The following is a 15,993-nucleotide window of genomic DNA, read 5'->3' as shown; positions in this document are numbered from 1 at the left end:
TGCTCTTTTCACTTTGCCATGCGAGTAATAACAAGGACAAAGGAAAGGACATGGAGAAAGCATGATATAAGATACCTTTGCTTTTGAAGAAGCAGCGAATGAATCAGCACATATATTTGTTGTGCTTGTCTCCACATGCTTTGATGTATCATTTTCACTTGTCTTACTTGCTCCCTTTGCAGAAGTGGTATTTCCTTATGCAGGTTTGGCATCTTCTCGTGTAGTATTTGTCCTCTGATGCAGGAATGGAATGCAACCTTTGCATTTAAATGGTGCTTCAAAACATTACTTCTCGGCGACGATGAGTACTCGAGAGCAATGCAAGGTAAGCAACCAGGCAAAGGTTCCAGGCAATCAGTTCCAGGTCGGAAGTTTGATTTCAGGTTCCGACTGATAACTCTATTTCCCCTTCTCCTGCATGTAAGAGCAAGGACAAAGAAAAGGACAGGGAAAAAGCATGATATGAGATACCTTTGCTTTCGCCCTTGATGATATGAGATACTTTTGCTTTTGAAGAAGCGGTGAATGAATCAGCACATGCTTCCATCTATCGTTTCCTCCTGGGTCATCTGTACTCCAGGCATCTGGTATCATCTTTGGGGAAGAGGAAAAAATTGAGTATTTTGAGATGTTTTGCTGGGAGTGTACTCTCGGAGGTGAGGAAGAGTTGGGCATTTTTTTTTCGCAGGTCTGCCTTGCCATAAAAGATGAAGGTCGACATATATAGGGATTTCCCAATAGCAAGTGGTGGTACTGTTCTTTTACCCTTGTCGACAAACGTTTTGATCCCTCAAATTCGGCTTTTTGAAATAGTGACGACTCTTCGATCTTTGAATACGCCTCTTTGATTTCTGAACGACGCCTCTTCGATTTCTGAACGAGCGTCTCTTTTGACAAAGTGGCACGCGTTTTCTGAAAAGCAGAGAAAGCGTCGCCGAACTTTGCGCTTGTCAGCCAAAGATGTGTAGCTGCGATGATGACCTCCACGTGATCTTTTGACAAAGTGGCACCCGTGCTCTGAAAAGCCGCGAAAGCGTCGCCAGCCTCCACGTGTTTTCAACTTTGTCGGAGATCTTTTGACAAAGTTGAACGCGTTTTCTGGAAAGCCGAGAAAGCGTCGCCTAACTTATGCCGGAAAAATCCAGCTTTTGAGATTTGCAGAGCGATGTCTCTTCACTTTTGAACAAGCGGCCCTTCGATTGCTGAACCAACGCCTCTTTGATTTCTGAGCAAGCGCCTCTTCTTTCTTTATAGAGGTATTGATCACCTCTAACATGCACACTTTGAAGGTTGCTCATTCCTGAAAATCATCTCCGGCCTTTTGAGTTTTAACTTCATCCACCCATCTCTTTTAATACCTTTGAAAAATGGCTAACCCATCGAACCTTAGCTTAGAATTGAATCTCAGCAGTGATCCGGTTGCGCCGCGTCAAGGTAATGTATGGTGCCCGTCTTTCTTATCTTCTAACGGTCCTCTTACAGGTGAAGACTCAGTGATGCAGGATGCAACAACAGCTACAATAGTAGCTAGGAACCTCCTCACACCAAAAGATAGTAGGCTGCTTTCAGGACGGTCCGATGAGTTGGCCGTTCAAGAGTCCCTCGCTCTTAGTGTTCAGTGTGCGGGCTCTGTGTCCAACATGGGCCAACGCCTGCTTGCTCGGTCCCGTCAGGTGGAATCATTGATGGCAGAGGTGGAAGATCTTAAGCAGGAGATTAAACAGCTTAAGTACGAGAATAGAAGTTTGCATGTGCTTGCAAATAACTATTCGTCGGGCATGAAGAGGAAGCTTGATGAGATGCAAGAATCTCAAGGTCGCGTTCAAAGTGACCGTCAAAGGCTTGCGTCTTTCTTCCAGAGGCACATTTTTCCGGCGTCATCAAGCGTTCCCCCAAGTATTGGGGCCTCGAATGATCTATCTTCGGTGCTTCCCGCTCCTGGAGTTTGGCCGAGTAGTGGAGCTTCACGTGAACGACCTTTGTGAAAGCTCCATCTTTTTTTTTTTTTTTTTTTTTTTTTTTTTTTTTTTTTTTTTTTTTTTTTTTTTTTTTTTTTTTTTTTTTTTTTTTTGTACAAACTTGTAATTTCTGGAAAATCAATGAACATGCTTTGTTTTATTTAGTGTATTGTGCTAAATACAGAGAAAACATGTACATCACCGTCCATCATCATTTTTTTATTTTTTCCTTTGCTTTCGGTGGCGCTGATCCACCGTTCATTTATATATATATATTTCAGATGGTGCCAGAAGCACCACCATTGTTTTTTCTTTCTTTTTATTATATCTATATATTATTTTTTTTTTCTTTTGTAATAAAATTGACTTTCTTTAATGAAACATTTATTTATTTATTTTGATGTGACTGTACTTGAAGTTTTGAAGTTTCAAGTTGCCTACGTACTCTTCCAAAGAAGAGATCAAGTCATAACGTAGTTCAAATGAGTGATGATTTTGGTGATGATTTTGATGATGATTTTGGTGATGATTTTGATGATGATTTTGGTGATGATTTTGCCGTACACAGTTTATGCTCTTGCGGGCCAGGAGCGTCTTGGTGCCGTTTGCATTTTTAGCTCGTGCAGGCAAGGAGCGTTTGTTGTCGCCTTTTATGCTCGTGCGGACAAGGAGCTTTGGTTGTCGCCTTTTAGGCTCGTGCGAACGAGGAGCTTTTTGAATTTGTCAAACGATCTTAGAGGGGCATTCCTTGCAATCTTCATAGCAAGGAGTCTTGACTGAGTGATTGAAGAAGTCTTTGGGGAAGAAATCGCGCATTGTGATGGCAACGGACGATCTTTGTGTCACAACTTCATCATCCTCAACACTTTCATGTAGCTTTGACGGTTGACGTTGGCTGCTTTGCCCCCTTTCCGATTGGTGAACTTGTGGAGGAGACCTATGTTTCTTGTGCATTTTCTTTGGAGTGACATAAGTCCACCCTTCAACTTCACTTGACTTGACTGACATGGTTTTGGAGCATGCCCCCAGCGGTTGAGGTGAAAATTTTGAGTTCAGAGAGCCAGAAGTGACGGTGGTATAGTTTGACTTCACCACATCATTAAGATCTAGCTCGATGATCCCTTTCTGAGCCAACTTCATGATGAGATCTTTTAGCACAAAGCACTTTTCCGTCGGATGACTAATGAAGCGGTGGAATTTACAGTACCTTGGACTGTCAGTACGGTTCATATCTTCTGGCCGTTTGCACTCAGGTAGGTCGATCACCTTTTTGTCAAGCAAGTCTTCCAACATGGCAACCACGTCAGAGTCGGGGAATGGATAAGTCTTCTCCTCAAGCTCCTTCAAAGTGCGCCTACGTATCTCTTGATCACGAAAAGCTTCGGTTTGAATTGCCTTGCTTCGTGTAGGGATTTTGACTGGAGTTGTGTTGACCGTCATTGCTTCCTTGGTGGGTTTCCACGTAGCCTTATCCACCTTTGGCCCCAAAACTTTGTCATTCTTGTAGTCGGCGATCTGTTCTTTCTTCCCATGACGGGTGATGCTTAACTCCATATCATGGGCGCGGGTGGCTAACTCCTCGAATGTTCGTGGTTTGATGCCTTGAAGGATGTAGTGTAGTCCCCACTGCATGCCTTGAACGCACATCTCAATGGCAGAGGTTTCAGAAAGCCGATCTTTGCAATCCAGACTTAAAGAACGCCATCTATTTATGTAGTTGACGACAGGTTCATCTTTCCATTGTTTCGTGCTGGTCAGCTCTAGCATGCTTACAGTACGACGAGTGCTGTAGAAACGGTTGAGGAATTCCCTTTCTAGCTGGTCCCAACTGTTGATAGACTCAGGTTCGAGGTCAGTGTACCAGTCAAAAGCGTTACTTTTCAGTGAACGCACGAACTGTTTAACGAGGTAGTCTCCCTCTGTCCCAGCATTGTTGCAAGTTTCAATGAAATGGGCGACATGTTGCTTCGGGTTGCCTTTTCCATCGAACTGCATGAATTTTGGGGGCTGATAACCCCTTGGCATCTTCAAAGCATCAATCCTCTTGGAGTAAGGCTTTGAGTACAGTACGGAGTCATGCGAGCTTCCTTCGTACTGTGTCTTGATAGTGCTTGCAATCATCTCCTGTAGCTGCTGGATAGAGAGAGATCCCATGGACGCCGTTGCTTGGTCTAGTTTCAGCTTCTCTTCGACTTTCTCTGCTGGAGGCTCCTCTTCTTCGTCGCCTTCTTTCTTTAATAGGCCAACAATTGGGTCGACTTTCACGTCGAGCTGCGCATCTAGTTGGTTGACGAGTGCGGCAATCTGCAAGTCCTTCTCTTCCACAGTCCGTGTGAGCTTTGCAATTGCTTCATTCATCTGAGCTAGCTGCTCCTCGATTGAAGTTGCTCCAGTGGTCATGACTTGCATGGTTGTACTGCCGCTTGAATCAGCGTCGGAGAGTAGGGACTCTGAGTATTTCCTTGGGCTCTCCCCTTTTGATGCCCTTAGCGAGGCTAGGGTGATCACAGGCTCGTACCTCAGGTGCTCTTGTTCCTTTGACAGAGTTAATGCAGGGGCGGAAGCCGCGGCAAAAAGATCTCTTGCCTTACTTCGGGTTATGATGCCCGAAATATCACCACTTGCGGCGATGATGTTCTTGTTCTTTGCTTTGATTGCAGGAACAGCTTGATCCTTTCTTGATGCCATTTGCGTTTTTGATGATTTGAGGATAGAGATGAGAGGTAGAGATTGTCCCACTGGGCGTGCCAAATTTGTAAACACGAATAATTCCTGAAACAAGCGACAAGAATACGTGTACAAAATAATATTTTGTATTAATGATTTTGGGGTTACAATCTCTTTGTAATTTGGTCCTCTGATTCTATCTTCGTAGGGTGTGGGTTTGTGGATGAGTTGTTGATCCAAAGGGCCGTCGGGGCTTGATCTAAGGATGCACAGCTGATGAATGGATCTTCAAGGGGCGTTGGGCTTGATCTTGAAGGTTGATGGATGAACGGATCTTCAAGGGCTTTTGGGCTTAATCTTGAAGGATGAACGGATGTGTGGATTTGTTGAGGTTGTTGATCCAAAGGGGCCGTTGGGGCTTGATCTTAGGATGAACGGATCTTCAAGGGCTTCTGGGCTTAATCTTGAAGGATGAACGGATGTGTGGATTTGTTGAGGTTGTTGATCCAAAGGGGCCGTTGGGGCTTGATCTTAGGATGAACGGATGATGAGCGATGAACACTTTCTTCAAGGGCCGTCGGGGCTTGATCTTGAGTTGGTGGAAGTTCTTCAAGGGCGTTGGGGCTTGATCTTGAAGGTTGATGGATGATGAATGATGAACGAAAAGTGCTTTCTTGATTCTTCGGGGTTTGCTTGAGAGCTTTAGAGTTTCAAGGCTTCTTTCTTTCTTCCTTCCTTCTTTTCTTCTTTTCCTTTCTCCTTCTCCTTCCTTCCTTCTTTCTCCCCCCCCTTAAATGAATGCCTTGGCCTCCTATTTATAGAATTCCAAAACTTGATTTTTGGATTTAAATAATCAGATGAAATAAATCATTTCTGCCAGGTATTGACACGTGTCATATTTGATGACTTTTCCAATTTATTTCGATTTTTCGTTGAGTCACACGCTACATGTAAAATTTATGTGATACATGAGCGTTGAAATTTTAATTATTGGTCAACATTCATTTCACTGAAATTTTGATGTCTACAGAACCAAATACAATGCCCTCGTCTCATAAGCAAATTCCTTCGAGTTTTCAATCCGGCTTGAAGGCGGAGTCGAGGCTTGAATATCCTGCAGCACACATCGCTGGAGGGTCTGGAAGGCAAAGCCCGCCACGATTAAACATAGAGAAGGGACCATTCTCTCTGCGGACTAGACGGGTGCGTGGCTTCTGAGTTTGATTGCAAATTTGATTGTTTCTTTATCTCTTTTTTGGTTTTCAGGTTGATTATTTTTCGATTGTGAGTACTTCCAGTTCTATCTATTGAAATTTGTTTGATACACCGAGGCCCCGTAGTAGAATTTCCAGGGCATGCAGAATACACATACATAAATTGTGTCGAAATGCCATGGAGCTATAAACTAATCAACGGATACATAAGCCTAAGTTTTAATCTCCGGAGCGTGCAGAATATACATACGTTTGAAACTAATTTCGGAACATTTGACTAATGCCCGACATCATCTGGAAAACTCAACGGAGTCTAGGCCTCTTGTTACTGCGCAGATCGCTAAATGACTGCAAGCTCACACCAACATCTTCATCATATTCGATCCCGAGCTCCTCCTGCAGTGGCACAACAGCCTCTTCACAACCACACCATAGCATAATCCATAAGCGCGTAAGACGAAACATCCCAATGTAGGCATACCTTAAATTCCTTAACATCTTTCGGTGAGTTCTCAGTAATAGCATCCCACAGATCTCTGAACATCCTTCGACGCTTTCTCCACTGACTGGCTTTCTCAGAGACCATTTGCTCAACCGCCTTGCGGTCTTCTGGCTTGACCAACGTAACTCCTCCGCGCAATTTTTCCAGTCTGTCCTCCATTTCATTGACCTAATACAGAATTCAAAACACCGGACTTCATCCATGTTCCATACCCTTTTTTTCCCAGTCACATATTTTGACCTAATCAAGCACGAACCTATCGAATTAACTTACCTCCTTTCTCAGTTTTGCTTCCTTCTCCCTTATTTGCTCCAGAGTCAAATGTGACTGCAAAGTTTTAATTTCTGCAACGAAAGTGCATCGCGAAATTTCAAACTCCGTAAGGCAAAATCTTAAACCGAGAATTAGAAAGTCGAATACCAGAGGCAATTCTCGAAACCATGGAATGTAGGAAGGAATAGTAAACGGATACCTCCCTCAACCTCGCTAATTGCTCTCTTTTGTTCACCCAGCTGTTCCTGCAGTTTCTCATTCTCTTGCTTCATTCGGGTAAGCTCCTCGCCGTTTGGAATGTCGAACTGGTCCTGCCGAGCCAGGTAGATCTTCTGCTTGCCATACTCCTTGAACGAAATCTTGCCATTATCCGCAAGAGTGTCCAGCGCCTTTTGTATGGCCGCCTTCTTGAGGTTGAACTTCTGCAACGCATCCGCCACATTTTGAGAATTCAGCGGCCTATTTTGCTGGACAAAGATGTGCAAATTACCGTCGGCATTAGGACGAGCACAAACTCTACTTAGCAATAATCTGTTTGTTTTAGGCTTAATAATTCCTTCAATTAAACGCTAATTAGTAGAATTACAGCGAATCAAAAAGAGGAAAGCAACAACAACAGCAACAGCAGCAGCTACTAAAAAGAGAAAATTAATCACAATTCGATTTTCTCACCTACCAAACAGGCCAAAAATCGGAAGGGAAATTCACACATTACCAATTTATTCGACTTTACAGTAAAATTAGATTGCAATAGGAGAAACGAAAGATTATTTTTACCTCGTTCAAGTAGTTGAGGACGATTGCTGTAACGTTTCCACAAAACCAAAGGCAACAAAGAGGTTTAGCGATTCAGTAAAACGTAGATCGAAAATCAAATCGAGTAAATTACAGGAGAATGCTAGAACTCGGATTACCTTCTGGGTTTTCGGATTTGGGAGCCATTGATCGGAAACTCCACGGCTCCGTCCGGAGAATCGGAAACTGTACGGAAAGTGGCGGGAAGAAGAAGCTTCTCGGAGACTCGAAAGCTTTTGGCTCTCGATTTGAAATGAAAACGACAATAATGAGCTCCCTTTCGGTATACGACGCCGTATCTCCAATTTAAAAGTGGTTTTCTAATGGACAACTTTATCCCTGTTTCATACTCGAATTTACGTAAAGCAAACAAAATCGTTAATTTGGCGCTGAGAGGCAGGCCACGCAGCGACTTTTCGTTTCTCAGAAACGATGGCCACCGTCAGCGCGACATCTTCGCCTCTGCTCTGCTGCAAAAACCGCCGCGCCGGTTTTTCAAACAAGCGCTCCCTCAGCTCTCGACCCAAGACCCAATTTTGCACGCAAAAGCCGTTGTCTGGGGCATTGGACTCCCAAACGCGGCCTTCACAACCGCCCGCAACCCACGAAAGGAACTCCAAATTGAAGCCGCACATCGCACATGTGCCGCGCGGATCGCCCGAAATACACCACCGCCATCCAGCAGGAGAACGACGGCTCAGAACGGCTGCTTCAGATTGCTGTATGGCTTGCTGAGGGAATCTACATTTTGTGGCTTTTTCTCCTTCCTTATGCTCCTGTGTGTAAATTAATGTACTTCGAGTAATTCTTATATATATGTAGTAATACACACACACACACACACACACACACACACACACACATACATACATACATCCATACATACATTTATATATATATAATTATAATTAGCTGCTCAAAGATGTTGCCTTGTTGGGATTTCAGGGAGACCCAGTGTGGGCAATTAGTTCGGATACAGTGAACTCTCTTGTGGGGCTCTCTCTGAATTCCTTCTTCATTTTGCCTTTTATCTACTCCGGTATGCTCAATCAATCTGTTATTCATTTTCTGAGTTCAATTTCCATGTTGCTCCATCACGGTGACATATCCCAAGTTAACAAGGCACTAGAGTGCGGAACATAAAAACAGGTGACCGTGTATGATTGGCTCGAGATACCGGTACGGTGGAATCCCAGCTTATATTAGTCATATCTAGTAGTGGTAAACTTTAATTAATTTTGTTTTTGATGATATCTGCAATTAACTTGTTGGAAGAGTAATTGGTGTTGGTTTGATTGATGCCCCGGTTCTTCACCCGGTCAGAATTTGTCATATCAAGTGAATTTGGTTTTTACTACCAAGTTTTACAATTTAAGCATCTTTTCTGACATGGACATTGGACAATTTGTTTTTTAGATGTCTGAAGGATTATTCAACTTCGTGATTGGGTGGACATTCATGTTTTGCTCCTCTGCTGTTCACGGATCGAAAGAGGGACAGATACAAGTGGTCTCTCTAGGCCTTATGGGGTTTTCAGATGTTTCTCACTATTAGTATGCTTTTGTCCAAAACTTATTGTTGTCGTTATGTGAGCATTAATCTATGAATTTTGATAATCGGGAGGGCAAATTCAAACGCAGGATCTCTTTCGTGATTGAGAAACAGATCACTAGGTCAAGAGCTAGTTGTTATCGGTCTATGATTTTATGTTTGCTTTGTAATGGGAATGTTTTTGGAGACCAGTTACATTTTCCATCAATTTGATCAATGTTGTTGTGCATGTGATATGAACAGCTTTTCTAATATCTTACATGGCTACCCGGCTGAATGAGGCTGAGTCAGACTACACTCCAAGCAAGGGCTCACAGCTCGGGTCCGTGATGACCAATGGTGCTCCCATCGTTGGACTTGCTGGCGGAGCGATATGTCTGATATCTGCATTGTGGGCACTTTTTGGCCGAATGGACGGAAACTTTGGGAGCATTTCAGAAAGATGGGAGTTCTTGATCCGTTACCTGGGATCAGAGAGGCTGGCTTATGCATTCATTTGGGATATCTGTTCTTACGCCGTCTTCCAGCCCTGGTTAATAGGTGACAATCTTCAAGATGTTGAGAGCAGCAAGATTGGTATCGTAAATTATCTTAGATTTGTACCAGTTGTTGGCTTAGTTGCTTACCTTGTTTGTCTGAATCTTGACGAGGAACTGTAGCTTTTACAGCAAGTAAATGTCTGATTGTAATAAGTGTAACAAAGACAAAACATTGTACTGCAATATGAACATGAAGCTTCCTTTATTCTTCCCAAAGACAACAACACAAAGACAAGGGCGTGAAGTTTTCCCCCCATTGGGTAAAGCCACAGGACCAATAATTATTAAAAAGGGCTTTTGCGCACCATTTTTTCTTCCTTCTACACCTGTATTTATGTTTCATTTGTATGTTCTTTTTATTGGAGGCTCATATTTTAAAGTGACCCAGGTAAAATAAAGGGTGGTCCTATTTACAAACTCATTTTTATCTCTCATTCTTAATTTCTGGCCTTCGAATTGGAAGAATTGAAGAATATCAATAAATAAAAATCAACAAGGATGTGTGAGAGGTAAAAAAGAGTTTGAATAACAATACCCAACATAAATTGTATTAAAGAGAATGAAAATAGTAATACAATTAGCACTACGACTTCATTTTTATTTTACTATAAAAAAGAAAATAGTAATACAATTAGCACTACGACTTCATTTTTATTTTGCTACAAAAAAAAAGGGGACATGTATCTCGGTTTACTATAGCTAAAATGTAAAACGAGATACGTATATTTGGAGGGACAGCTACTGTAGTCAGTCTATGTAATGTTAGCAGAAACTGCATATGTAGGCAAGACAAGGAAGAACGAGACATCAGATCTATGGCACATGAGATTGGGTCACGTTAGTAATCACAAGCTAAATGTAATGATAAAGAAGTCAATGCTTAAAGGGCTATCTCAGCTTGATGTAAGAACATACATGGTTTGTGCAGGATGCCAGTATGGTAAAGCACATGAACTACCATACGAGGAGTCGAAGTTTAAAGCAAAAGAACCGTTATGTACTCTAATTTATTTACTTATTTTGTCTCTCCAACACTTATATTAGAGTTATGTACTCTAATTTTTCTTAACATTTTTAACTTTTTCTCTCTTCCATGCGTATGCACGTGAAAGTGACCAGAGGACTGCAATTAAGTACGGATCTACTTTCAACCAGAAAGAGATGCATATTGCTTTTTGGGTAAGTCCAAAGACGTGCATTCTTCTCTATTACTGAGAGAAGTGCCGCAGCAGGTTAAAAGGAAGAGAGACTCACTTGGGCTAATTCGTCTGCGAACAGCATGGAAAAGCCACTTCTGGGCAGCTTCAAAGAAGCTGAGTACGAAAATGCAGAAAGCAGATGCATGCGTTTCAATTCGATGGGTAAAAAGATGATGAATTCTTGGAAAGATTTACTACATTTTGCTACAAAACATGGCAAATGGGCCGTTCTGATCCCAGGAAAGTCATCTTTGCAATAAAAATGGGACTCGCTTTGTCCACGGTTTCTTTGCTAATATTTTGGAAAAAATCGTATCGCGACGTTAGTCAGTACTCAATCTGGGCTATCCTCACTGTAATTGTGATGTTCGAATTCAGCATCGGTACGCTTTGTTTGATTTCAGAACGTAACGTAACAATTTAGGTCTGTTCGATAACCATTGTTTCGCTTTTCGCTTTCAGTTTTCAGTTTTCCGTTTTCGTGCAGGTGGGACTTTCATCAAAGGATTTAACCGCGGTTTCGGAACCTTGTTTGCCGGAATGCTTGCATTCTGCTTTTCCGAGTTATCTTTGCTGGCTGCAAAACTGGAGGAAGTTGTGATTGTCATAAGCATATTTATCGTTGGTTCGTATAAGTACTAATTGCAAATTAAAATCATAGTTAAATTCAACCTTTTTTCTAACTCTGCTTCTTCTCGACACCCTTCAGGATTTTTTGCGTCTTACTTGAAGCTGTGCCCAACAATGAAGCCCTACGAGTACGGGTTTCGAGTTTTCATGTTGACATACTGCATCCTAATGGTTGCTGGGAACAGAACAAGGGAGTACAATGTGGCAGTTGTGACTCGACTGGTTCTTATTGCAGTGGGAGCTGCTGTTTGTTTAGCTGTTAACATATGCATATACCCGATATGGTCGGGAGAGGATCTGCATAACTTGGTAGTGAAGAATTTCAAGGGAGTTGCTGCTTCATTAGAAGGTACAATTACAATGTGTGAATTTTTTCTTTACTTTCTAGTCAGCTTTCTGCTCTATTAATCTGCTCCACTTTATTGCTTAGGCTGCGTTAACGGGTACCTAAAATGTGTCGAATATGAGAGGATCCCCTCACGAGTTCTTACGTACCAAGCTGCAGATGATCTACTGTACAAGGGCTATCGATCCGTGGTAGAATCTACAAGCCAAGAAGAAACTCTGGTATGATTTACCCCAAGCTGGACAAGAATTGGGGTTGATTTTATGGCCCGTTTGAATCTTTTCAATAAGAAGCACTTCTGCTTATAAGCACTTCTTCTAGAGTTGTTTCTCTAGAAAGCACTCATACAACCCGGAAGTTCTTGGGAGTTTTGATTTCCAATTGACTTGTTTTTGTATGTGTGCAGTTGGGATTTGCAGTCTGGGAACCACCTCATGGGCGTTACCGAATGTTCAATTATCCTTGGACAAATTTTGTGAAATTAAGTGGTGCATTGAGGCATTGTACTACATGTAGGCACCAGTAGAAAAGAGGCAGGTTTTTCGTGATGAACTCCAGCGGGTTGGAGCTGAAGCTGCCAAAGTTTTGCTGGAACTCGCCAAGAAAGTGGAGAAGATGGAAGCATTAGGCCCTGGAGACGTGCTCAAAGACGTGCATCAGGCAGCAGAGGAACTGCAGAAGAAGATAGAACAGAGATCATATCTTCTGGTCAATTCAGAGAGTTGGGAAATCGGAAGATGGCCTAACGAACCACAAAATGCTTCATCAGAGGACATGCTTGGGGACCAAGCATCTTGGCCCTTGCCCCTCTCATTCGGTGGCAGCAGTGGCGTTATCAAGGAATGTAACCGTGGAACATATGGAAGCGCAAGCGCCTTGTCCCTGGCCACATTTGCTTCGCTACTGATTGAGTTTGTTGCCCGGCTTCAAAATGTGGTTGACACATTCCAAGAGCTCGGTGAGAAAGCAGTCTTTCAGGCGTTTGTTCCGGATACACAGCCTGCAAAGAAATTCGGGTATAAAAGCGTAACGAATGAAACAGGAAGCAATTGCAGGGAGGGTGAGGTGTAGGTTAAGATTATGATAGGTCTAGCGTTCGGATCCCTCCACTAAAACATGTGCCGAAATTGCTCTGCTAGTCTGTAACACCCACGAAAATTTCAAGCTACTGGAAATCATATGGGAATTAGTTCCGTTTGAACTCTAAACCTGAGAAGAAGTTTAAAAAGGGGACGTTTCGATTGCTCGTTACACTATTGATGGCGCACGGACAAATAAATGAGTCGATTATCGACTTAATAATGTCATCAGAGGGTGTGGACAACAATTCCTTACATTTCAAACCATCCAGAGTTTGATCAGATGATACATGTCCAACACTCATCTATGAGCCTATCTATCACAAATCACAACTCAAAATTATATCTAAGAATGCTTGCGCTTGGATTTCTTTTTCGATGGTTCTCCAGACTCCGCAAGATATGCTTCTGGATTTACGTTCTCCGCCATTTTTTGTATTCCATACTCTTTTGCCTTTTTCTGCAAAACAACCAGCAAAAAGGAGGTAAGGTAAAACGAAACCAACAAGACAACCATGTTTCTAGAGAGCGATCAAAATGTAAGCTTCTAGCATGCCTTATTTCTATCATTATACTTCACCTTCAGAGATGTGGCCACGGCAGCCAGATCTTTGCTACCATCATCAGATTTGGTATCCTGAACTACAGGCTCCTGAATCAGGAAAAACGGAAAATTAACAACAGCTCGTAGGAAGATGTATAACTTCAAGAATCATAGCACCTTAACACAAAACAAACAGAAAACATCTATGTCCTACCTTTGGAGGAATGAAAGCAGCTTCTCTTTTTCGCTTATTTTCTGCGGTTTTTTCAGACTGTTTCTCCTGCTTCTCTTGCCACTTCTTTGCTGATTTCACTTTGTCGTTCAGAAAGTATTCCCCAGTTTCCAATTGTATGTCAATCTGAGAAAGCAACAGAAAAATGAAATTTATATGACAACTAAAATGCAAGTTGATATAAAAAAAAATTTCTTCCAAAAATTTAATTTTACTTGGAAAAGGAGGGATATTTAAACGGATAGAATCAGACATCAATCAAGAACTAAAATGGTATAAAAAAGTGGGGAAGAAAGAAGGCAAACGTGTTCAGTAACATCTAAAAGTTAAGCCTCTACAATTAACTACGACAGAGATCACCGACATTTTAATAATTTTAGGTAGAGAAGATACTTTATCTATAGACATAACAGCTTCCAAAAGTAGCTACTTTTGTTATGCGTATCAGGAGAACAGCAACCTTATTATGCCTCATTCACAAGGAACCCTTGCAGGAAGATAGACCATACAAGAGTCGGGTAGCAAATTACTCACCTTGCTAGGTTGCTGAGGAGGCGGGAATGGTGTATATGGTCTCTTCTCTTTACTCTTGACCTTGTTTTGATTAATATTTTTCCTGGGGAGAGAAAGAGAGAGAATAGTTCAAAACTGAAATAATAGTGCCCAAGACACCTACAAAACATAGGCAGGCAATAACAGTTGTCAGCATGCACGGAGTTAAAGAAATAAAGAAAAATGAAGTAGAAGCCATACTTCTTGAACTTTGGAAGAAATCTATCCCAGTTCTCATTTGCTAGCGCTGGATCCTTTTCAAGTTCTTTCCTCACCATGAGAGTCTGCTTACCAGGAAGGAAGAGATAAAAAGTAAGCAAAGAGGATTCATTCACAGACCTTCACGTCTAACTTTGTAAGGTGAGAGACAATCTTGATGAAATCACATAGTACAACTACAATCACCTTGATATGAAATATGGGATGCATTGCATTCGTCATGCAGTCTTCCACAATCCTCCTGACTTGCTTCAATGCTTTAAATGAACCCATTACAGAAACGGTGTTTCCCTATTCATTTACAAGCAAATTAAAATTCTTTTGCCATAGTTTCACTTCAAATAAAAATGTACAATATAGCAATCACAATCACAAGGAATAGCACACTTACTTGAACCAGAATATAACAGCCTGTAAGTATTTCAAGTGCCTGTGTTCAAATTATATTGTGAAAGATTAGAAAAACAGAATAAGATATAAGGATGTACCTAATGAAATGTGAAATCATATATAATTGAATTATAAAACATGATATCTGGTTTACTCCATGCACCTTCAAAGTAGACGAATTGGGGCCAATCAGGCGGTCCCGCCGTTTTACAAATCGTTCCTGCACTCAATAAAAGAGATTGGAATGCTTAATGTAAATTATCCTTGGAAATCTTCCAACCGAAACAATTCAACAGTTGGTATTATTGCAAAAGTCAACAGTCAGTACTTATTTCTTCTAGCCAATCCCTACCGTTCCTCCATTGCTAAGGGTAGCTCTTGGGTCCAACTCACACAGAGTAGGCGGTTGAACCCAAAGGCTAGGTAGGAGTTTGAGGAGGGCTACCATGGTACCACCTATCTTGTACCCAGTTCTAAGACCAAAGGAAAGGGGAAATTGATTCAACAATCACTCGGAAATATTTGGATTGTCAACGCCACAGTACTCAGGAATTTAAAATTATCAAAATACGCTGCCTTTGCTGAATGAGAGTTACCAACCACTTATTCTTTGCACAATAGGCAAAATTAAGTCCTAATATATTGTACTAGAGGTAGTTTAAAAATAAACCTAAAATAATTTCACCCTTCAAATGTGAATTTTAGTAAAATAACATTCCTCTTGCAGATCAATTGTTTATAAACCAGTAAACTTAATTGATGCATGCATAATGAATTAGTACTATAGGGATAAGAATAATTGAATACGTTGTGGGCATGATTCCAAGACTTCAAAAGGCATAATTGAATAAAATGTAATATATATATATATATATATATATATATATATCAAATATTCGGATCGGATTCGGGTATGGATATGGATTGGGTACCCCTATAACCATATCCAAAACCATAACCGAATAAAGTTAGCGGTTTTTCCCCATATCCTAACCATACCTGAATTTTCATATCCAAATTCAATCCATTCAGGCGATTATCTATAATTAACGGGTTTAACGGTTAGAATTGTCATCCCTAAGCAGAATCTGGAACGAATTGTATTCGACTGTTCGAGGGGTATTGTCGGCGGACGTTGGATTGGAGTCGTGTTGTCATATTCTCCGCTCCAAGTTCTCCCCATGATGCAGCTATAAATCCAATTATTATTAGTATTAAATAAAAACTAGTTGTGGGTCCTATTCTATATCGAACTTCAATAATTTGAGCTGTTTATTTTTCAAGTTGCATTTTATAAATCATC

General features: G+C 41.4%; 4 protein-coding genes and 1 pseudogene across 5 annotated transcripts; 3 read left to right on the top strand and 2 right to left on the bottom strand.

Moving 5' to 3' along the window:
- Positions 1 to 5,914: 5,914 nt before the first annotated feature.
- LOC125477647 (homologous-pairing protein 2 homolog) lies at positions 5,915 to 7,665 on the bottom strand. Its single transcript, XM_048585013.1, has 6 exons — positions 7,529 to 7,665; positions 7,392 to 7,417; positions 6,814 to 7,081; positions 6,615 to 6,685; positions 6,321 to 6,509; positions 5,915 to 6,235 (listed from the first exon to the last, which is right to left on the bottom strand). Exons 1-6 carry the CDS (start codon positions 7,554 to 7,556, stop codon positions 6,143 to 6,145), a joined length of 675 nt encoding a protein of 224 aa, XP_048440970.1. The 5' UTR covers positions 7,557 to 7,665; the 3' UTR covers positions 5,915 to 6,142.
- Positions 7,666 to 7,732: 67 nt separating this feature from the next.
- On the top strand, positions 7,733 to 9,704 carry LOC125477648. Of its 2 annotated transcripts, none has more exons than XM_048585015.1 (2): positions 7,733 to 8,130; positions 8,355 to 9,704. In XM_048585015.1, the coding sequence occupies exons 1-2, from the start codon at positions 7,733 to 7,735 to the stop codon at positions 8,389 to 8,391; spliced, it is 435 nt and encodes a 144-aa protein (XP_048440972.1). In that variant the 3' UTR covers positions 8,392 to 9,704. The 2 variants fall into 2 exon arrangements, with proteins under 2 accessions (XP_048440972.1, XP_048440971.1); XM_048585014.1 differs by having other exon boundaries at positions 7,733 to 8,187.
- LOC125477743 lies at positions 9,221 to 9,619 on the top strand. The gene has a single exon (XM_048585158.1). The coding sequence runs from the start codon at positions 9,221 to 9,223 to the stop codon at positions 9,617 to 9,619; it is 399 nt and encodes a 132-aa protein (XP_048441115.1).
- A 1,074-nt stretch (positions 9,705 to 10,778) lies between the features above and the next one.
- On the top strand, positions 10,779 to 12,824 carry LOC125468211 (annotated as a pseudogene).
- A 110-nt stretch (positions 12,825 to 12,934) lies between these two features.
- LOC125477742 (KRR1 small subunit processome component homolog) lies at positions 12,935 to 15,138 on the bottom strand. Its single transcript, XM_048585157.1, has 9 exons — positions 15,043 to 15,138; positions 14,854 to 14,910; positions 14,692 to 14,730; positions 14,487 to 14,591; positions 14,283 to 14,365; positions 14,064 to 14,145; positions 13,512 to 13,655; positions 13,334 to 13,405; positions 12,935 to 13,213 (listed from the first exon to the last, which is right to left on the bottom strand). The coding sequence occupies exons 1-9, from the start codon at positions 15,136 to 15,138 to the stop codon at positions 13,100 to 13,102; spliced, it is 792 nt and encodes a 263-aa protein (XP_048441114.1). The 3' UTR covers positions 12,935 to 13,099.
- Between the last annotated feature and the right edge of the window lie 855 nt (positions 15,139 to 15,993).

Source organism: the organism of the source record quoted next, unplaced genomic scaffold, assembly GCF_019419815.1.
Source record: "Pyrus x bretschneideri cultivar Hongxiangsu unplaced genomic scaffold, Pyrus_bretschneideri_v1 Contig22, whole genome shotgun sequence".
NCBI classification, from domain to species: domain Eukaryota; kingdom Viridiplantae; phylum Streptophyta; class Magnoliopsida; order Rosales; family Rosaceae; genus Pyrus; species Pyrus x bretschneideri.
This window is presented reverse-complemented; position numbering and strand designations above follow the sequence as displayed.

Bases quoted from the DNA above. Each gene is read 5' to 3' on its own strand.
- LOC125477743 (XM_048585158.1), top strand. From the start codon at position 9,221: ATGGCTACCCGGCTGAATGAGGCTGAGTCAGACTACACTCCAAGCAAG.
- LOC125477647 (XM_048585013.1), bottom strand. From the start codon at position 7,556: ATGGCTCCCAAATCCGAAAACCCAGAAG. The intron at 7,082-7,391 runs GTAAAAATAATC...ATCTTTGTCCAG, and splicing joins TCCTCAACTACTTGAACGAG to CAAAATAGGCCGCTGAATTC. The intron at 6,510-6,614 runs GTAAGTTAATTC...ATTCTGTATTAG, and splicing joins AAGCAAAACTGAGAAAGGAG to GTCAATGAAATGGAGGACAG.
- LOC125477742 (XM_048585157.1), bottom strand. From the start codon at position 15,138: ATGGTAGCCCTCCTCAAACTCCTACCTAGCCTTTGGGTTCAACCGCCT. The intron at 14,366-14,486 runs GTGATTGTAGTT...CCTGGTAAGCAG, and splicing joins ATCCCATATTTCATATCAAG to ACTCTCATGGTGAGGAAAGA. The intron at 13,406-13,511 runs GTAGGACATAGA...TTCCTGATTCAG, and splicing joins CTGCTTTCATTCCTCCAAAG to GAGCCTGTAGTTCAGGATAC.
- LOC125477648 (XM_048585014.1), top strand. From the start codon at position 7,733: ATGGACAACTTTATCCCTGTTTCATACTCGAATTTACGTAAAGCAAAC. The intron at 8,188-8,354 runs GTGTGTAAATTA...TTGGGATTTCAG, and splicing joins TTCTCCTTCCTTATGCTCCT to GGAGACCCAGTGTGGGCAAT.